The sequence below is a fragment of the Melopsittacus undulatus genome (genome assembly GCF_012275295.1).
Source record: "Melopsittacus undulatus isolate bMelUnd1 chromosome W unlocalized genomic scaffold, bMelUnd1.mat.Z SUPER_W_unloc_5, whole genome shotgun sequence".
Lineage (NCBI taxonomy): Eukaryota > Metazoa > Chordata > Aves > Psittaciformes > Psittaculidae > Melopsittacus > Melopsittacus undulatus.
The window spans coordinates 365,231-385,569 of NW_022993947.1; the positions used below are offsets into that span (position 1 = coordinate 365,231).

General features: G+C 44.0%; 1 protein-coding gene across 3 annotated transcripts in view; it reads left to right on the forward strand.

The window, feature by feature from the left end:
* The first annotated feature begins 631 nt into the window (after nucleotides 1-631).
* Nucleotides 632-20,339, forward strand: part of LOC117438291 (activated RNA polymerase II transcriptional coactivator p15) — a 30,239-nt gene continuing 10,531 nt past the window's right edge. Inside the window, exons 1-4 of one of the 3 annotated variants that reach the window (XM_034073826.1) lie at nucleotides 632-748; nucleotides 2,391-2,463; nucleotides 4,201-4,320; nucleotides 13,753-13,861. In XM_034073826.1, coding sequence (XP_033929717.1) covers nucleotides 2,392-2,463; nucleotides 4,201-4,320; nucleotides 13,753-13,861 — 301 coding nt within the window. In that variant the 5' untranslated portion in view covers nucleotides 632-748; nucleotide 2,391. Of the gene's footprint in view, nucleotides 749-835; nucleotides 944-2,390; nucleotides 2,464-4,200; nucleotides 4,321-13,752; nucleotides 13,862-20,339 lie in introns of those variants that run through there. The other 2 variants (XM_034073827.1, XM_034073825.1) reach the window with 2 other exon arrangements.

Sequence of the window (20,339 nt, forward strand, 5' to 3'; positions counted from 1 at the left end):
TTTTTCTCAGCTGCTCCTTATCCATCCAAGGGGGTCTCCTGGCCCTCCTGCTGCGCTTCCTTCTAGTTGGGATGCAACACTCCTCAGCTTGTAGCAGGTGATCCTTGAATATTAACCAACAGTCTTAGGCACCCCCTGCCCTCTAGGGCTATGTCCAATGGAACCTTACTAAGCAGGCTCCTGAAGAGATCACAGTCTGCTCTCAAAGCACTTTCTTAAAAAAAAAACATCTTTTTTTAGCTGTGGTCTTGGCAGTCTTGAGGTAATTGTTAGACTTGGTGATCTTAAAGGTCTTGTCTAATCTGATTGATTCAATGATTCTATGATTCCTTGTATCCCACTCTCACAGCACCTCAGTAGAGGGCTTGCAGCTGGTCTGTGTCAGGATACTACTGTCAGCCACACAGGTCTGACTCAATTGGCATGAAGCGGCGGAGGGAAGAACTATCCCCATAGGAAAGTTTTTGTTTTATTTTTTCTGCTGTCTCAGCAGGGGCAAGGGAGGTAAGAATGAGTAAGAAAGGGACCTGGCCCCTTTAAGCATCTCCCTCCGCCCCCTCCAACGTGTTACAGGGCAAGGGTTCGATTTCACGATGCGTCAGATCTGTTTTTCTTAGGGTGTAGAGTAGGATGTAAATTTTGGTTGTTTTTTTTTTTCCCCTCGCGGCCTGTTGGGGCCGCTGTCGTTTTCTTGTCATCTACTGTCAGCTGTTGCCTGTTTGGTGTTTCCTGGCCTGGAGCACGAGAGGTACGCTGGGTCCGCGTGGGATGAGCTTTTCCTTTTTTTTTCTCGAGTGTCTGTTACGTTTTTCGGGAAGAATGCTTTGCCGTCGAGCGTACCTGGGGTGGGAGGAGTCGCTGCTGTGTTGGGGGAGGCAGAAAAGAGTATTTGACTGAGTAAGAAAATGGCGGTGAGGAGCCCCGCGGCTCTCTCTCTATTTAAGTATTTATTTACTTATTTATTTTGTGTGTGTCGCTGTCGGTAACCTATACCCCTTTTGCTGCTACTCTGCCCCAGGAGGACCTGGGCGTCCATGCTTGCGACCCCCTATCGGGCCCTTGCTCTTTACTCTTGAGGGATAATATGAGCCTTAGGAAAGAGTGGAGGAAAATGGCGGCTGGGATCAGCCTACCTGGTGTTCCTACTTTGTACTTGCATGTCATTTTCATCTTCCTTTCCCAAGACCCCGTTTGGTCTGTGTTATTCCACTCTGTCTCTCTGGTGCTTCGGTGTCTCCTCACGCTCTGACAGCTTCTCCCGAAGGGCACCTACCACCCCCCATTTCTTTTTCCTCCAGTTTCGGTCCCCACATTCCTCTGTATTGTTATTTCCTCATGCTGATGCGGACTCTGGGGTTATTCTCTGCTGGTGCCTTCGCATATCAGTCTTTTCTTGTTCGGTTTCCTGATTTCAGGTTATGGCTGTAATTATTTTTGTGTTGTCCCGTCCTGCTCTCTTTTGCCTCCATCTTGCAGCGTGGCTTATGTGTGCTTCTCATACCCTGTTTCATTTTCAGTACTACAGCTTCTGTCGTTGTGCTCCAAACTATTACGACGGAATTTGCCCTACATTGACCCATTAGTATTAATCAAATTCTGTTTTTTTTTTCTTTGTAAATTGTTTGTTTCATTGCCAGCTTAAAAAGACTGGTATTCCTTTTGCATTGCTGAGATACGGTTCTTTTGTTACCCTTTCCAAGGTGTAGTTTAGTTTATGCAGTTTCACCCTGTGATGGTTATTTTTATTCTCAAAGAACAAATGAGCTATTTATTTGTTACAAAGAGCTTCTAGTAGCAGGCAAGAGGCTCAACTGCTATATCTAACCACATATTTGCATATTAGAGAGATGTAGAAGCGCACCTGGCAGCATGCATTTGGGGAAAATTGAATGTCTGGTAAATGAATGGACTCTAGTGATTGTGGTGAAGCTGCTGTAGTACTGTAGTTCACTAACTCAAGATGGTTTTTCAGACTTTTGTATTATTGATGGGAATTTCTAACTTCATTTATGATCATTGTGCAGCTGTTGCTTGCAAATTCGACTAAGTGAAATACTCTTAAGAATATAGATAATGCTGGGGCCTTAATTGCTTATATTTATGAATGTAATATTGACAATTCAACTGGAGGACAATATTATATTTTTTTACATGATGGTTTCTACCATACATGGGGATTTATGAAACCAGGGAAGAGATATAAGAAGAAAAGGTGTTTGAAATCATATCTGCAGCGTGTCTTAAAGCTTCTATGAAAAGTCAGGAAAGTGTTCCAGGGTGGGGGTGGGTTGAATAAGGTAAGCCTTTACAAACAGGTTTGAAGATGGCTTTCTAGCCATAATGGGATTTATTAATTGTATAATGTTCTCATGTTATCTTTCTCTTCCTAGAATGCCTAAGTCAAAGGAACTTGTGTCTTCAAGTTCATCTGCTAGTGATTCAGATAGTGAAGTTGACAAAAAGGTGAACATTATACTCAGTTTAAAACTACTGTATTGACACTTATGTTTCAGGCTGGGGTTAGGGAACTTGACAAGCATTATGTCACAAGGTGCATGTCATTCCATGATTTACAGACACTTAAAAAAACACCCCTCCCAACCCTAAAACAACAACAAAACCAAACAAAACCCACCCTCCAAGATTAGGGGTTGGGTAGATGATTTTGCTTTGCAATAAACTTTTTTTTTTCTTAACTTGCATTTGCTTTTCTAAGGGTTTGTTTGGCATTTTGTTTGTTTGTTTGTTGGTTGGATTTTTTTGGGTTTTTGTTTTGTATAGTTTCTATCTAGCCATAAGCTTCCTGGAATTCTTTGCTCTGTGGCAAGTGATAGAACTACTACCTTATGCTCTTCTGAGACCCCACTTGGAGTACTGTGTGCAGTTCTGTTGTCCTCAGCATAAGAAGGACATGGAGCGGTTGGAGCAAGTCCAGAGGGGGGCCATGAGGATAATCAGGGGGCTCAGGCACCTCCCATACAAAGACAGGCTGAGAAAATTTGGGCTGTTCAGCTTGGAGAAGAGAAGCTGTGTGGAGACCTCACAGTAGCCTTCAGTATATAAAGGGGGCCTACAGTGATGCTGGTGAGTCACTTCACCAGTGACTGTAGCAATAGGACAAGGGGCAGTGGGTTCAAACTAAAACAGGGGAAGTTCAGGTTAGATATAAGGAGGAAGTTCTTTACTGTGAGGGTGGTGAGGCACTGGAACAGGTTGCCCAGAGGAGTGGTAAATGCTCCTGGTAGTGTTTAAGGCCAGGCTGGGCAGAGCCTTAGGCAACATGGTTTAGTGTGAGGCATCCTTGCCCATGGCAGGGGGTTGTAACTAGATGATCTTAAGGTCCTTTCCAACCCTAACCTTTTGATGATTCTGTGTCAGATTCTTATATTTACTGTAATACTATCTGCTAATTCTCACTTAAAAGCTGTTTTATATGCTAGTTGTTACGAATACAAGTTGAGTATGACAGTAATCTTATATTTTTATGAAATGCTTTGTGGTAATGCAGACACCAAGTTTTTTAGTGCTGTATTTGAGGAGGCTGTCTGCTTTACTAAACTGATTCAAATGTGACTTGGATACACTTAGCAAATCAGGTGTTCTGTCAAATTAGCATAAGAAGAAATGGTCAGGGGTGTGTTTGTTTAGTGGGTTTTGTTCTGTTATTGTTGTTAGGTTTTTGTTTGGTTGGCTTTTTTTTCAAAAATGTATTCCTGAAAGGGCATAGTCTAACAGTCTGCTTCAGTGAGCAGTAAAGTTGTTTGGCTTTGTTGTTGGGTTGTTTTGTTGTTTTGTTTTGTTTTTCTTATGACTATCTCCAGTATTTGTTGGAACTGTTTTTCTTTAAAAGAGGTTATCTACAGTATGATTCTAGCAGGTGAGACTAATATTTGGTATCTTTCTAATACTTGTATTCTAATTCAGTTATCTTTAAAGCTAAGGTATAATGGTAAACTTGACTGGGAACAGAAATAGGCTAATTTGAAGACTGATCCATATTTGTCGTCTGTCGTCGTCATCCCCCCCCTCCCCCCGTCTAAATGTACATTATTGGATTCGTGCCTTCACAGAAGGAACATGATAATGTGTATTGCATAGCATTGTTTTGTGACCTCTGATATAAACTTTAACTTATAAAATACTTTTTTGTAACCTAAATAAAATTAGTTGTGGTTCATGCATTTTTATTTTTGCTCCAAGGTAAAGCGGAAAAAGCAAGCAGCTCCAGAAAAGCCTGTAAAGAAACAAAAGATTGGTGAAAGTTCCAAAGGCACAACTGCTTCTAAGCAAAGCAATGACAGAAATGAGAATATGTTTCAGGTAAAATTGGTGACTCTCTTAAAGCCTGGTTAAGGTAATAATTTACATGATATTTAGTATAAATTTTGTGACGCAATCTGAATATCTTGATAACATAGTGTTTGGTCTTCTGAAGCCATGACTAAAGTAGCTTATGATTCCAGCATGCAGATGAGATGCTCAGAAATAGTGTTAGGTTTTAGCAGAGTAAAAGAATCCAAGTTCTAGCAATTAATTCTGTCATGCTTCTGCCCATGGTAACTCTCTGGGTTTGTTTTTTGTCTCATTTTGTCTGTAAATGCAATACTTGCCATGAGTATACTGTAAATATTTAGATCAGAACAGACTTTTACATGGACTTTTTTTCCTTAATTTTATTTTTATTATTAGGGCTCTTCTTGGAAACTAAAGTATGGGCTCTTCATTCCTATTTAGGTTAAGGGCAACTTGGCTTCGGCCTTATAAGACAGTGTCTTGGAATTAAATGTTGCTTGTTTCTTTATGATGCATATTTTTCTCCCTGAACATAGAAACCTGTAATTCTTAGGGTTGGAAAGATCATCTAGTTCCAGCACTCCTGCTATGGGCAGGGACACCTTGCACTAAACCATGTCACTCAAGGCTCTGTCCAGCCTGTCCTTGAACACTGCCAGGGATGGAGCATTCACAACTTCCCTGGCCAACCCATTCCAGTACCTCACCACCCTCACAGTAAAGAATTTCTTGCTTACATCTAACGTAAACTTCCCGTTTCAGTTTGAACCCATTACCCATTGTCCACCACTGCAGTCCTTAATGAATAGTCCATCCCCAGCATCCTTATAGGCCCCTGTCAGATACTGGAAGGCTGCTATGAGGTCTCCATGCAACCTTCTCCAGGCTGAACAGCCCCAACTTTCTCTGCCTGTCTTCATATGGGAGGTGCTCCAGCCCCCTGATCATCCTTGTGGCCCTCCTCTTGACTTCTAACAGTTCCATGTCCTTTTTAAGTTGAGGCCACCAAAACTGCACACAGCACTCCAAGTGAGGTCTCACGAGAGTAGAGTAGAAGGGCACGATCACCTCCTTCGACCTGCTGGTCACACTCCTTTTGATGCAGCCCAAAATACGGTTGGATTTTTCAGTCTGCAAGCACACACTGCTGGCTCATGTTCATTTTCTCATCGACCAACACCCCCAGGTCCTTCTCCACAGGGCTGCTCTGAATCTCTTCTTTGCCCAACCTGTAGCTATGCCTGGGATTACCCTGACGCAAGTGTACGACCTTGCATGTGGCTTGGTTGAACTTCAGGAGGTTGGCATCCGCCCACCTCACAAGTGTGTCAAGGTCCCTCTGGATGGCATTCCTTCCCTCCAGCGTATCAACTGAACCACACAGCTCGGTGTCATTGGCAAACTATCCCACTGCCCGTGTCACCAAAAAATATGCTGAACAAGACCGATCCCAACACCGATCCCTGAGTGACACCACTCATTACTGGTCTCCAGCTGGACACTGAGCCATTGACCACAGGTCTTTGTGTGCAGCCATCCAGCCATTTCTTTATCCACTGAGTGGTCCACCTGTCAAATTGATGTTTCTCCAATTTAGAGACAAGGATGTCATGAGGAACAGTGTAGAACACTGGGCACAAGCATAGGTAGATGACGTCAACTGGTCTAACCCTGTCCATCAGTTCTCTGTAGCCCCATCAGAGAAGGTGACCAAATTGGTCAGGCAGGATTTGCCCTTACTGAAGCCGTGCTGGCTGTGACCAACCACATTGTTGTTTTTCATGTGCCTTAGCATGCCTTCCAGGAGAATGTGCTCTAAGATTTTGCCAGGGACAAATGTGAGACTGACTGGCCTGTAATTCCCCGGGTCATCCATTTTCCCCTTCTTGATAATTTGGGTCATATTTACCTTTTTCCAGTCATTGGAAACTTTACCTGACTGCCATGATATTTTCAAATATGATGGCCAGTGTCTTAGCAACTTCATTTTCCAGCTCCTTCAGGACCCACAGATGGATTTCATCAAGTCCTTTGTACTTGTGTACATTCAGGTTCTTAAGATGGTCTTGAACCAGGTCCTCTCCTACAGTGGGCCTAATGTCTTCATTCTCACAGTCCCTGTGTCTGCCTTCCAGTATTTAGGTGGTGTGGTCGGAGCCTTTGCCAGCAAAGACTGAGGCAAAGAAGTCATTGAGAACCTCAGCCTTCTCCAAATCCAGGGTAGCCAGTTCTCATGACAGCTTCCAGAGAGGGCCCACGTTTTTCCTAGTCTGTCCCTTTTATTTGCCACGAACCTGTAGAATCCCTTCCTGTTATCTTTCACATCCCTACCCAAGTTTAATTCTAACTGGGCTTTAGCTTTCCTAACCTGGTCCCTAGCTTCCCAGACAACATCCCTGTATTTTTCCTGGGCCACCTGTCCTTGCATCCACCTTTTATAAGACTCTTTTTTTCTGTGAATTTTTCTCAGCTGCTCCTTATCCATCCAAGGGGGTCTCCTGGCCCTCCTGCTGCACTTCCTTCTAGTTGGGATGCAACACTCCTCAGCTTGTAGCAGGTGATCCTTGAATATTAACCAAGAGTCTTGGTCCCCCTGCCCTCTAGGGCTATTTCCCATGGAATCTCACTAAGCAGGTTCTTGAGGAGGCCGAAGTCTTCTCTCTTGAAGCCCAGGGCAGTGAGCTTGCTGCACGCTCTTCTCACTGTCCTGAGGATCTCTAATTCAACCATCTCATAATCACTGCAACCTAGGCTGCCCTGGAGTGTCACATTTCCAGCCAGCCCCTCTCTGTTGGTGAGCACAAGGTCAAGCATAGTACCTCTCCTTGTCTGCTTCTCTATTACTTGCAGAAGGAAGTTGTCTTCCACACAATCGAGAAACCTGGATTGCTTGTGCTGGACCGTACCCTCCCTCCAACAGATATCAGTGTGGTTCAAGTCCCCCATGAGAACAAGGGCCTGGGAGCATGTGGCTGTTCTTATCTTTCTGTAGAGTGCTTCATCCACAGTCTTCTTGATCAGGCAGTCTTTAACAGATCCCCACAGTTATGCCCCCATCGCTGTTCTCCCTTTAATCCTTACCCACAAACTCTTTTGACTGCTCACCTGTCCCTAGTGAGAGTTCCATACTCTCCAGCTTATCTCTAACATAAAGGGCAACTCCCCTCCCTGTCTGCCAGGCCTGTCTTTTCTAAAGAGCCTTTAACCTTCTATTCCAACACTCCAGTCATAGGAGCCATCCCACCATGTTTCTCTGACGCCTATTATATCTTACCCCCGTAGACGTGCACACATCTCTAATTCCTCTTGTGTGTTCCCCATAGTATGGGCGTTTGTATAGAGGCATCTGAGCCGAGCTCCAAATGTAGCTGGCTCATTGACTGGGGCAGCTGGAATATCTCTACATTGTTCCGAGCATTTATTATAGGTGTTGGCAACCAACTAGGTGTGTTGGGATGGAATGATGCCCCCTTCCACCAATACATCTAGTTTTAAGCTTTCTTGAGCAGCCTGGAAAGCCTCCTACCAAAACCGCTCTTCCCTTTTGTTGTTTGACCAGTTCCACCAGCCCCCAGTAGACCTGGCCTCCTAAATGGAGTCCGATGTTGTAGATACCCAAACCCCTGACTATGGCACCACTGTTCTAACTGTTTATTAACCTGGTAAATCCACCTAGCCTTTTTAAGGTACTCCCCTTTATCCTGGAGAATTGATGAAAAGACTGAGCTCCAGAGCCCATAACCACCTCTCCCAGGGCTCTGTAGTTCTTCTTAATGTTCTCTGGGCTACTGCTGTCCATGTCGCTAACACCCACATGGACAACTAGAAGTGAGTAGTAGTCAGTGAGACTTACTAGAGCAGGCAGCCTCTCAGCAACATCCCTGCTCAGAGCCCCTGATAGGCAACACACTTCCCTTGAGACTGGGTCAGGCCAGTAGGTGGGTTCCTCTGTGTTTTTCAAAGTAGAGTCCCCTACTACTAATCCCAAGGGATTGCAATATTTTATATTGTCCTTAATTTTAAGATGGGATGAATGTTTATTTTTCAATAGCATGACGCATTTGTGAGTTCAGAGTATTGTAGTTCCTAGGGTTAGCTAAGGCAGTACCAATGTGTGCTGAAAGCTGCGGAATAATGTATGTATCTCAGATTTACCTGTTTTAGGGTTGTGAATCAAGATTTGATAAATGTCTCTGACTAGCTAGCTTGAAAGGGGCAAAGGATAAGTTATGTAAAAAAAACAACAACCATATCTAGAGAGAAGACCTGTTTAACTGATATTGTAGTACAGGATGGTTAGTTTTAATGTATAGATTCTCCCTTTGCTTTTCATGTGGGGGAGAGCTTCAATTTAAGACTCTGGGCATCAGTGCCTGGACTTCCACTTTGAAAGAAGAATATCATATTTTTAGTTCTGCTGAGGTATGCTTTGATCCATGTAGGAAAAATGAGATAGTATCTTCTATACCTAATGAGGTGAACTGCAGTCAGAACTAAAAACAAACAAACAAACAAAACACCCCAAGAAAAACCCCACCACAAACAAAAAAAAACCCCACTACATTATAACCTTTATGTTAGGCTTGTAATAGGTTCAGAAATACCAGGCTTGGGGGGGCTGATGCCAACCTCATGAAGTTTAACCATGACAAGTGCAAGGTACTACACCTGGGTTGGAGCAATCCCAGGCACAGCTACAGGTTGGGCAAAAAGGAAATTCAGAGCAGCCCTGCAGAGAAGGACTTGGGGGTGTTGGTCGATGAGAAAATGAACATGAGCCGGCTTCAGTGTGTGCTGGCAGCCCAGAAAGCCAACTGTATTCTGGGCTGCATCAAAAGGACCAGCAGGGCAAAGGAGGTGATCCTGCCCCTCTACTCTGCTCTCGTGAGACCTCACTTGGAGTATTGTGTGCAGTTCTGGTGTCCTCAACATAAAAAGGACATGGAACTCTTAGAACAAGTCCAGAGGAGGGCCACGAGGATGATCAGGGGACTGGAGCACCTCCCATATGAAGACAGGCTGAGAAAGTTGGGGCTGTTCAGCCTGGAGATGAGAAGGCTGCATGGAAACCTCATAGGCGCCCTTCAGATACTGGAAGGCTGCTACAGGGATGCTGGTGAGGGACTATTCATTAGGGACTGTAGTAATAGGACAAGGGGTAATGGGTTGAAACTTAAACAGCAGAGGTTTAGATTGGATATAAGAAAGAAATTCTTTACTGTGAGGGTGGTAAGGTACTGGAATGGGTTGGCCAGGGAGTTAGTGAATGCTCCATCCTTGGCAGTGTTCAAGGCCAGGTTGGATGAAGCCTTGGGTGATATGGTCTAGTGTGAGGTGTTCCTGCCCATGGCAGGGGGGTTGGAACTAGATGATCTTGAGGTCCTTTCCAACTCTAACTATTCTATGATTCTATGAAATGGTTAAAATTTTTAATGCTCATGTGATGGGGGGGGACAGGGGGAACAGCCAGGAAACCAACCACAAAAAAAAACAAACCCAAAAAAACAATCCAAACCAACCAAAAAATCAAACATAAAAAACCACCCCAAAACCCCTTTTATTTGAAATTAAATCAGGAGTATTTGTGCTCTGATTTCTTTTTGACCTGAGATAATAAAGTTACTAAAAACAGACAGTAGGGGACCTGTGTTAGTCTGATAAGAGCAGGATTCTTCCAGTGTTAGATATAATATAGGAAAAAAAATATTTCAGTATTGCCTTGACCTAAACTATCAGTGTTCCTTAGTCCATTTGCCTTTTAGTTGCTTAACAACAAAATGCTTAAATCTATATTGTGTTCTGTGAAGCACTGTGATTCTTTTAATACTATATCAGCTTATGTGTGTTAATTTTTAAGGTATGTTTTTGTTTGATCTATTAGGACTACTAGTAATACTAGCAATTCTCCTTTCTGTTTCCCCGTGGTAGTAAAATGATCTCTGTTGCAAGTGACTTCTTGGGTTTGGGTGGGTATGTTTTGTTAAAGTTTGGGTTGAATTTGGTTTTTGACTTGAAATAAGTTGTTATGTCTTTACCTATCATAGACTTCTAAAAGTAGATAAAAATGTTTATGATACTCTAGAAGGTGATATATTGTGAAATGCATTGTTGACAACCTAAGTTTCAGAACTAGTGTGCTAAATCATAGAATGGTTAGGGTTGGGAAGGACCATAAGTTCATATAGTTCCAACCCCCCTGCCATACACAGGGGCACTTAACACTAAACCATGTCACACAAGTCTCTGTCCAACCTGGCCTTGAACACTGCCAGGGATGGAACATTGATGACTTCCTTGGGCAACCTGTTCCAGTGCCTCACCATCCTCATAGTAAAGAATTTCCTCCTTATATCTAACCTGAATCTCCCTGTTTAAGCTTTAACCCATTGCCCCTTGTCCTATTGCTACAGTCACTGATGAAGAGTCTGTCTCATTCCTAACTCTCCGGGAGTTGGGGGACTTGGTTTAAACTACGACAGAGTCCCTCTCCAGCATCACTGTAGATGCTCTTCAGTGACTTAAGTAGCATGTCTAGAGCATTTGCCATTGAAAACTAAGGCAAAGAAGTCACTGAAAACCTCAGCCTTCTCCAAATCCAGGCTAGACAGGTCTCCTGTTTCCTTCTGGAGAGGGCCCCCAATATCACTAGTCTTTCTTTTGGCAACAACATACCTATATAAACCCTTACTGTTATCTTAAATATCCCTGGCTGGACTCAATTCTAAGTGGTCCTTAGCTTTCCTGACTTGATCCCTAGCTTCCCAGACAATGGCCCATTCTTCCCAGGATACCTGTCCTTACTTTAACCTTTTGTAAGCTTCTTTTTTCCTTCCGAGTTTTCTCAGTAGCTCCTTGTCCATTCATGGAGGCCCCCTGGCCTTCTTGCTCCATTTCCTTGTTGTCTGGACACAAGGTTCCTGAGCTTGGAGCAGGTGATCCTTGAATATTATCCAGCGTTCTTGCCACCCCACCCCCCGGCTTTTTCCCATGGGACCTTACAGAGCAGGTTCCTGAAGAGGCTGAAGTCTGCTCTCTTGAAGTCCAGGGCAGTGAGCTTGCTGTGTGCCCTTCTTGCTGCCATGAGGATCATCTTGCAGCATCACATTCCCTACCAGCCCCTCCCTGCTGGTTAGCATAAGGTCAGGCATGGCACTTCTTGTTGGCTCCTCTACCACTTGCAAGAGGAAGTTGTCTTCCACACAGTTGTGGAATCTCCTGGATTGCTTGTGCTATGCTGTCCTTCCACCAGATATCATGGTGGTTGAAGTCCCCCATGAGGCCAAGGGCCTGTGAGCGTGAGGCTGCTCCTATCTGCCTATACAGGGCTTCATCTGTGCAGTCCTCCTGACTGGGTGGCCTGTAGCAGACCCCCATAGAAATGTTCCCCATCACAGTCCTCCCTTTGACCCTAACCCACAAACTCTCTGTTAACTGATCACCTGTCCCCAGACAGAGTTCTATACTTTCCAGCCTATCACTGACATAAATAGCAACTCCCCCTCCCCATCTGCCTGGCCTGTCTTTTCTAAAGAGCCTATAACCTTCCATTCCAACACTCCAATCATAGGAGCCATTCCACCATCTTTGTGATACCAATGATATCATGTCCCTGTTGGCCCATCACTTGTCCCCAGGCAGAGTTCCATACTCTCCAGCTTATCACTGACATAAATAGCTACACCTCCTCCCCCATCTGCCCAGCCTGTCCTTCTTAAAAAACCTGTAACCTTCCATTCCAAAACTCCAGTCATAGGAGCCATCCCACCGTGTTCCTGTGATTCCAATGGTATATCAGTTTGGTTTTTTGCAGGTCTTGGCTGTTCACAGGACTCTCTCTTCTAGGAGTTTATATTAACTTACTGTACTGTTTCTGACGCTGTATGTATAGTTATAAGCTAAGAAATAGATGTTTCTACTTCTACAGTATGTATGCAGTTTAATCAAGGCAAACTGAAAATAGGGAAAAATGGTAAAGAAGATGGTTGCTGAAACTCAGGAGTCATCTAGTTGTATAGCTGTGGAAAAGAAAAAAAGCTTAGACACATTTCAGTGCATTTTATTCTAAGAAATGGAAACCTGGAAAAATATTTTTCATGTTTTCTGATTTAATTCCATAGAATAGTATATCTGAGGAGCTGTGATACTTAATAAAAAGCATATGAACTTGTCTATGAAGTTTGGACTGTAGTAACTACCCTGCTATAAATCGGTACAGTCCTTGGAACACTAATGTGGTTACAGAGATACACAGGTGTCCAACGAAATTATTCTAGGACTGTCAGTTGCTGTGTGAACAGCATTGTAGGTAACTGAACTTCAAGAAACATTTATTTGCTTAAACCTATATTTTGGTTGAGGTTTTCAAACTGTAGCCTGTGTACAGTTCTGGTGTCCTCAACGTAAGAAGGATTTGTTGCTATTGGAGCAAGTCCAGAGGAGGGCCATGAGGATAATCAGGGGGCTCAGGCACCTCCCATACAAAGACAGGCTGAGAAAATTTGGGCTGTTCAGCTTGGAGAAGAGAAGCTGTGTGGAGACCTCACAGTAGCCTTCAGTATATAAAGGGGGCCTACAGTGATGCTGGTGAGTCACTTCACCAGTGACTGTAGCAATAGGACAAGGGGCAGTGGGTTCAAACTAAAACAGGGGAAGTTCAGGTTAGATATAAGGAGGAAGTTCTTTACTGTGAGGGTGGTGAGGCACTGGAACAGGTTGCCCAGAGGAGTGGTAAATGCTCCTGGTAGTGTTTAAGGCCAGGCTGGGCAGAGCCTTAGGCAACATGGTTTAGTGTGAGGCATCCTTGCCCATGGCAGGGGGTTGTAACTAGATGATCTTAAGGTCCTTTCTAACCTCAACTATGCTATGATTCTATGAACTGTTTTGCATAGAGTTCAACTAAACATGTGAAATTTAATATGAGCATTCACTTGAAATCTAGACAGTGGTGTATAACCTGATGTAATTTCATTGTTTTCATATGGATCTGTCTACATTTAAGGTAGACTTACTAAGTAAATGATGTGGACTTTTTATTATTGTCACTTTCCTTGATGTAGTTGAATTAAGATATGTAGTCTTATCTTTAATAGTCAAAACCTAAATCCTTTTGCTGTATTTGCAGCATTGATCTGCTATATTATATTGAGTTTTACTTCTTGGAGCAAATCTGGAATTACTTGGCAATGCACTAATTTTCTTTGATAGACCTAAAAAATGAAGTGTTGTGGAGTACTACTATTTGAAGCTGGTTTATAGGTGACTTTAAAAGTCACTGAAGTGTTATAGGGTAAAACCAAGAAATGTTGTTCCTGTAGGCTTTTAAGTTGTAGTATGTGATGTCACATGTCCAAGTCTGGTATTGCTGGGAAAAGGGAATGCTGTAGAATTGTCATGGTTTAAGCCCAGCCGGTAACACAGGCCAAATACATAAAATATCTAAAAGATGTCCTTGTTTTACAGATTGGCAAAATGAGGTATGTAAGTGTTCGTGACTTTAAAGGGAAAGTCTTAATTGATATTAGAGAATATTGGATGGATCAAGAAGGTGAAATGAAGCCTGGCAGAAAAGGTATTGTTCTGCTTCATGTTCTTTGTGTATTAAAACATTGTCTGTGGTTTGCTGGAGAACTTAGTTTATCAGGTTTTTTATACCTTGCTACTACATGATATTTTGAGTACTTCAACTTTTTTTTTTATCATTTATATTTTGACAAATTATTAATTTTGTCTGTAGATGATGAACAGAAACAAAATGTTTTTTTTTGGCTTGAGTCTGTTTTCCTAAATGGATACCTCATGATTTATAAAGGAAAAGGCAACAAATGCAAGCAAATTTGGTATGGAAGTTATATACATAGCCATACATTTTTCCATTGATTAACTTAACACAATTTCTTGCTTTTGGGTTTCCTTTATCAAAAGTCACTGAAATTGTTATCAATTTTTATAAGATGGTAATTTCTTTTAAATATCTTCAATTTCTATCAAATTTTAGATTAAAAATAACAAATACTTCATGTGGCTAATTTTTTTAAAAAATCAAGATGTTCAGGTGAAAATATGTTAAGTCCTCAAGTTTTGGTATTGTGCTTCTAATCTGCAGCACAAAATAAGCCATTGTACCTTTAATTGCTATACTCATAGCTACCTTTTATGGCATGCTTTTACTCAAACCATTTTCAAAACTCTGCTATCTGCAAGACAGGGATGTGAGGATAGTTACAATGGTAGTTCTTAATGTTGCATTGTTTCTGTTAGAAAAGCTTACTTTAAATAATTTTTCATATTGCACCAAGGAAAGAGGTAAGCAACATCCTGTCCTGGAGATGGAAGACATTTTAATTTAGAATCAGCATAAGGTTTGTTACATTTTCCTAGCATGTCCAGGAGCAAATAGATGTTTGGAGAGACTGAGAGATGTTTTCAACAGCTCTTCAGTAACAACTGATACCAGGTTTGTATGAACAGCTGTATAAGTACTGTAAAGGAAAATTTCTGGGTTTGGGTTTGTTGCTGCTACTTAACAAAAAAAGATTACTCCAACATCTAAGGACTTTAAACAGCTGTGTTTTGTGGTGGAAATTGTAAGTACATGCAGATTGAGTGGTAAACTACAATGAAACTTGATGGGTATGCCAAGTAAAAAAATTATGTGATAGATGGTTTTTGTCACATTTAGCTGGCGAATTAAGTTGCAAAGCCACTGGCCATCATATTTGAAAAACCATGGCAGTCAGGTGAAGTTCCCAACAACTGGAAAAAGGGAAATATAACCCCCATTTTCAAGAAGGGGAAACTGGATGACCCGGGGAATTACAGGCCAGTCAGTCTCACCTTCGTCCCTGGCAAAATCTTGGAGCAGATTCTCTTGAAAGGCATGCTAGGGCACATGAAAAACAACAAGGTGCTTGGTGACAGCCAACATTGCTTCACTAAGGGGAAATCCTGCCTAACCAATTTGGTGGCCTTCTATGACAGGGCTACAAAAGTGATGGACAGGGGTGGAGCAGCTGACGTCATCTACCTGGACTTGTGCAAAGCATTCAACACTGTCCCACACGACATCCTTGTCTCTAAATTGGAGAGATGTCAATTTGATAGGTGGACCACTCAGTTGATGAAGAACTGGCTGGATGGCCGCACGCAAAGAGTTGTGGTCAACAGTTCAATGTCCAGCTGGAGACCAGTAACGAGTGGTGTCCCTCAGGGATTGGTGTTGGGACCGGTCTTGTTTAACATCTTTGTCTGTGACATGGACAGTGGGATTGAGTGTGCCCTCAGCAAGTTTGCCGATGACACCAGGCTGTGTGGTTCTGTTGATACACTGGAGGGAAGGAATTCCATTCAGAGGGACCTTGACATGCTTGTGAGGTGGGCTGATGCCAACCTCATGAAGTTTAAACATGCCAAGTATAAGGTCCTACACCTGGGTGGGAGCAATCCCAGGCACAGCTACAGGTTGGGCAAAAAGGAAATTCAGAGCAGCCCTGCGGAGAAGGACTTGGGGGTGTTGGTCAATGAGAAAATGAACATGAGCCAGCAGTGTGAGCTTCCAGCCCAGAAAGCCAACCGTATTCTGGGCTGCATCAAGAGGAGTGTGACCAGCAGGGCAAAGGAGGTGATCCTACTCCTCTGCTCTGCTCCCCTGAGACCTCACTTGGAGTACTGTGTGCAGTTCTGGTGTCCTCAACATAAAAAGAAGATGGTACTGTTAGAGCAAGTCCAGAGGAGGGCCACGAGGATGATCAGGGGACTGGAGCACCTCCCATATGAAGACAGGCTAGAAAGCTGGGGCTGTTCAGCCGGGAGAAGAGAAGGCTGCATGGAGACCTCATAGCAGCCTTCCAGTATCTGAAGGGCGCCTACAGGGATGCTGGTGAGGGACTATTCATTAGGGACTGTATTGATAGGACAAGGGGTAATGGGTTGAAACTTAAACAGCAGAAGTTTAGACTGGATATAAGGAAGAAATTCTTTACTGTAAGGGTGGTGAGGTACTGGAATGGGTTGGCCAGGGAGTTAGTGAATGCTCCATCCTTGGCAGTGTTCAAGGCCAGGTTGGATGAAGCCTTGGGTGATATGGTTTAATGTGAGGTGTCCCTGCCCATGGCAGGGGAGTTGGAACTAGATGGTCTTAAGGTCCTTTCCAACACTAGCTATTCTATGATTCTATAAGCATATCTGAATTTTATTAAGATTAATAGTAATCTGATACAGCATGAGTCTAATGTTCCATTGATGCACTTGAGCCCCTTACCTATCTATCCTAAAAACAGTATGAACAGTTGAGATGTTGGATTTTTTTTCCTATATTACACTAATTTAGAATTGCTTTGTCAGATTGTTTCCAACAGCAGGTCTAAATTGCATGCAGTTGTCATGGTTAAAGCCCAGCTGGTAGCTCAGAACCATGCAGCTGCTCACTCCCTCTCTTCTTCCTCCCCCTGCTCCTAGAGGGACAAGAAGGAGAATCAAGAGACAGTAACTCCATGGGTTAAGATAGGAAAAGTCCAGTAATCCAGTCCAGTGTCCTGTCACTGCTTCTGCCTTGCTTCTGCGTAAGCATTACTTAGGACCAATGAAAAACATTGGTGTTATCGACACTGTTCCCACTGTTACTCTGATCAAGGACTTTCTGAGTCTCGTGCTTTGCCAGGGAGGAGGGGAAGCTGGGCAGAAGCAGTGACAGGACACCTGACCCAAATTTGCCAAAGGGTTATTCCATACCACAGCATGTCATGCCCAGTATATAAACTGGGGGGGGGGGGGGGGTTACCTGGAAGGCCCAGATCGCTGCTCAGGTCAGGTTGGGTATGGTTTGGTGGGTGGTGAGCAATTGTATTCTCTCCTCTTGTTATTTTCCTTATCATCATTATTATTGGTGGTGGTAGTACTATTGGTCTTGTATAATACCTTAATTATTTTTTGGACAGTTCTTACCTCAACCAGTGGGAGTTACATTCTTTCAGTTCTCCTTGCTCCTCCAGGAGTGTGGGGAGAAGGGAGGGAGGGAGTGAGTGAGCAAGTGGCTGTGTGGTTCTGAGTTAGTGCTGGGCTTAAAACACAACGCCTGGGCAGTAGTGTCCATTTTGAAGTCCACCCCTCAATCAGGAGCCCATCTCTATGTTGCATCTCTGCCTTGATGGCCTGAGGTGTCATGGGCCCACCAGCTAAAAATAATTCACCCTTATGTTGCCAATCTAAGTCCTTCTGAGCTACTTTAATCAAAGCAGCTTTATCCACCTGTTAGTTGTTTTTGTGTTCCTCAGTGGCCTGACTCTTGGGTATGTGGACATCTACGTGGTGTACCTTCACCACCAGGTTCTGCACCCAGGCAGCGATATCTTGCCACAGTGCAGCAGCCCAGATGGGTTTACCTCTGTTGCCAGTTGCTCTACTTCCATTGCTGCAACCACCCCCACAGGGCATTTGCCACCATCCATGGGTCAGTAGAGGAATAAAGTACCGACCACTTTTCTCATTCACCAGTGTCCAGGGCCAGCTGGATGGCTTTCACCTTGGCAAACTGACTCGATTCACCCTCTCCTGCAGCATTTTCTGCACCTTGTTGCTGTGGACTCCATACAGCTGCCTTCCATCTCCAATGCTTTCCCACAGTACAGCAGGACCCATCAGTAAACAAGCCATACTGCTTTTCACTTTCTGACAGTTCTATATATGGTAGAGCATCTTAAGCATGCATCACTTCCTCCTCTGGTGACATTCCAAAATTTTTGCCTTTTGGCCATTCCACGATGACTTCTAGAATTCTTGGATGACTGGGATTTCCTATTTGAGCTCACTGTGTAATTAGTGCAGCCCACTTATTCCATGTAGCATGGGTTGCATGATGAGTAGAGGAGGCCCTGCCTTTGAACATCCAGCCCAGCAGGGTGGCAGGAGGAGCTGTGCTTCAGTGCCAGTCACTTCCAAAGCAGCTCGAACCCCTTCACAGGCTGCCAGTATCTCTTTCTCAGTTGGGGTATAGTTGGTCTCGGATCCTCTGTATCCCTGACTCCAAAGTCCGAGGGGCCGACCTTGAGTCTCCCCTGGAGTTTTCTGCCAGAGGCTCCAGGTAGGACCATTCTCCGCAGCTGCGGTGTAAAGCACGTGTCATGGGTTCAGCAGTAGCTAATGCTCTGCCAGAGAGGAGGGAGAGATAGGGCGCCTGACCTGGGCTAGTCGGGGAGGTATTCCATACCACAGCACATCCTGCTCGGGGAGGGGACTGGAAGCTGGTCGGAAGGGAAGGGGTTAACACTCCGGGCTGGGCTCGGAGAGGGAATGGTAAGCTGGCTGGGAGGGGAGGGGTGAGCTCTCTCTTCCAGGCTGGGCTCATTTCGGCGGGTGGTATCGTATTCTCTCTCCGTGTTTAATTCCTCTAACATTGATTTGTTAGTGGTAGCAGTAGTGATTTGTGTTATACCTTAATTGCTGGATTGATTTTACCTCAATCCGTGGGAGTTGTATTCCTCCGGCTCTCCTTCCCATCCCTCTGGGAGTGGGAAGGTGGGGGGGGGGGGGAGGGGAAACAAAAGGAGTGTATAATACTGCGGGAGACTGAGGTGGAGTTTTAAACCTCGACAGTTTTTGGCACCCAACGTGGGGCACAAAACCACGAGATAACAACAAATCTGACAGGTTTTATAGTCATTTGTCACAATGCTGGTTTATTGGCTCTCACAGTTTTTTCTCCTGATCTCACGGTTTCAGGATTTTACCAATTACTTTTCATATATATTAGCTGTGTTTGTGTTTATCAAGTATGGGGTTTGGGTTAAGGTTCTCGTCTCATTGTATTTTATGTTAATGACTTGTAATACAATAGAAGCATTGATCATGAAACTGATTTCTTTTATGTTCCCAGTATGGTCACCAACATTATATTTTGGGAGGTACATAATAGAAGTGCTTAGCAATTTCACATCTTTTTTCTCCTTCTCGGGTGGTCATCCTGTGAAGGAGGCATTCTTCTATCCTCCCAGTGTTCTCTCCAGATGGTCAACAACATCATTTGAGAGTTTTGAAGTTTTTGAATGGCCTTTTAATACTGTTGAGACTTGTATGTTGATTGTGATGGGGATCACCATAATAGCACGCATACAGAGTGTGTTTTGCTCACAGTTATTTCATCTGATTTCAAGAGTTAAGCGGAGTCAGGTCTGGTCCTGTATTGGGGTTAAACGACGAAATAGGAGGACCAGGAGATCTTCCCAGAGGCTGGACAGCCATGAGTGGCAGGGTGTGTGGGATAGTATGGGCAAGCATCTAGGTCAGTGGGCCCCTCCACTACTTTGGAATTTTACTCCCGAACAAGTGAAGAATCCGGAAGAATTAGTAAAACACCTAAATGAGGTGTGTTGTCGTCCTGGCCATACCAGAGATGGACAAATTACAGCAACGTGCTGGGGCTGAGAGCAACACAGAAGTCAGCGCAGCTGTTCCAACTCCAAGTACAGCAGCTACACCATCCCCAGCGGCAAGTACAGTTGCTACCCAAACTTCAGCTGTGACAGACAGTGCAGCTACCCCAGTAACGAGTACAGCGGCTATTCAACCCTTGACTGCGACAGACAGTGCAGCTACCCCAGCAACAACTACAGTTGCTACTCAAACTACAGTGATAATCACTGCAGCTGAACTAGAGGACCAATTCGTACCAATATCGGTTGCTCCTGTACACAAGAGAAAAACTAGAAAGGAGGCAAGAAGGAGGAGGCAGGATTAAGAAACTACGCATCCACTACCTGGCCTAGTATCTGATCAGGGGTCATCATCACATGACGAAGAAGAAGAGGTGACTTCTCAATCTCAGACCTCAACTGAGCTGCAGAATATGCGAAAAGATTTCACCCGTCAACCAGGGGAGCACATCATCACCTGGCTGCTCCGATGTTGGGATAATGGGGCCGATGGTCACGAACTAGCAGGTACAGAAGCCAAGCAGCTGAGATCACTTGCTAGAGAAGGGGGAATTGACAAAGCAATTGCAAGAGAGAAAAAGTCCGTCAGTCTTTGGAGGCGGCTTTTGGCAGCTGTGAAAGAAA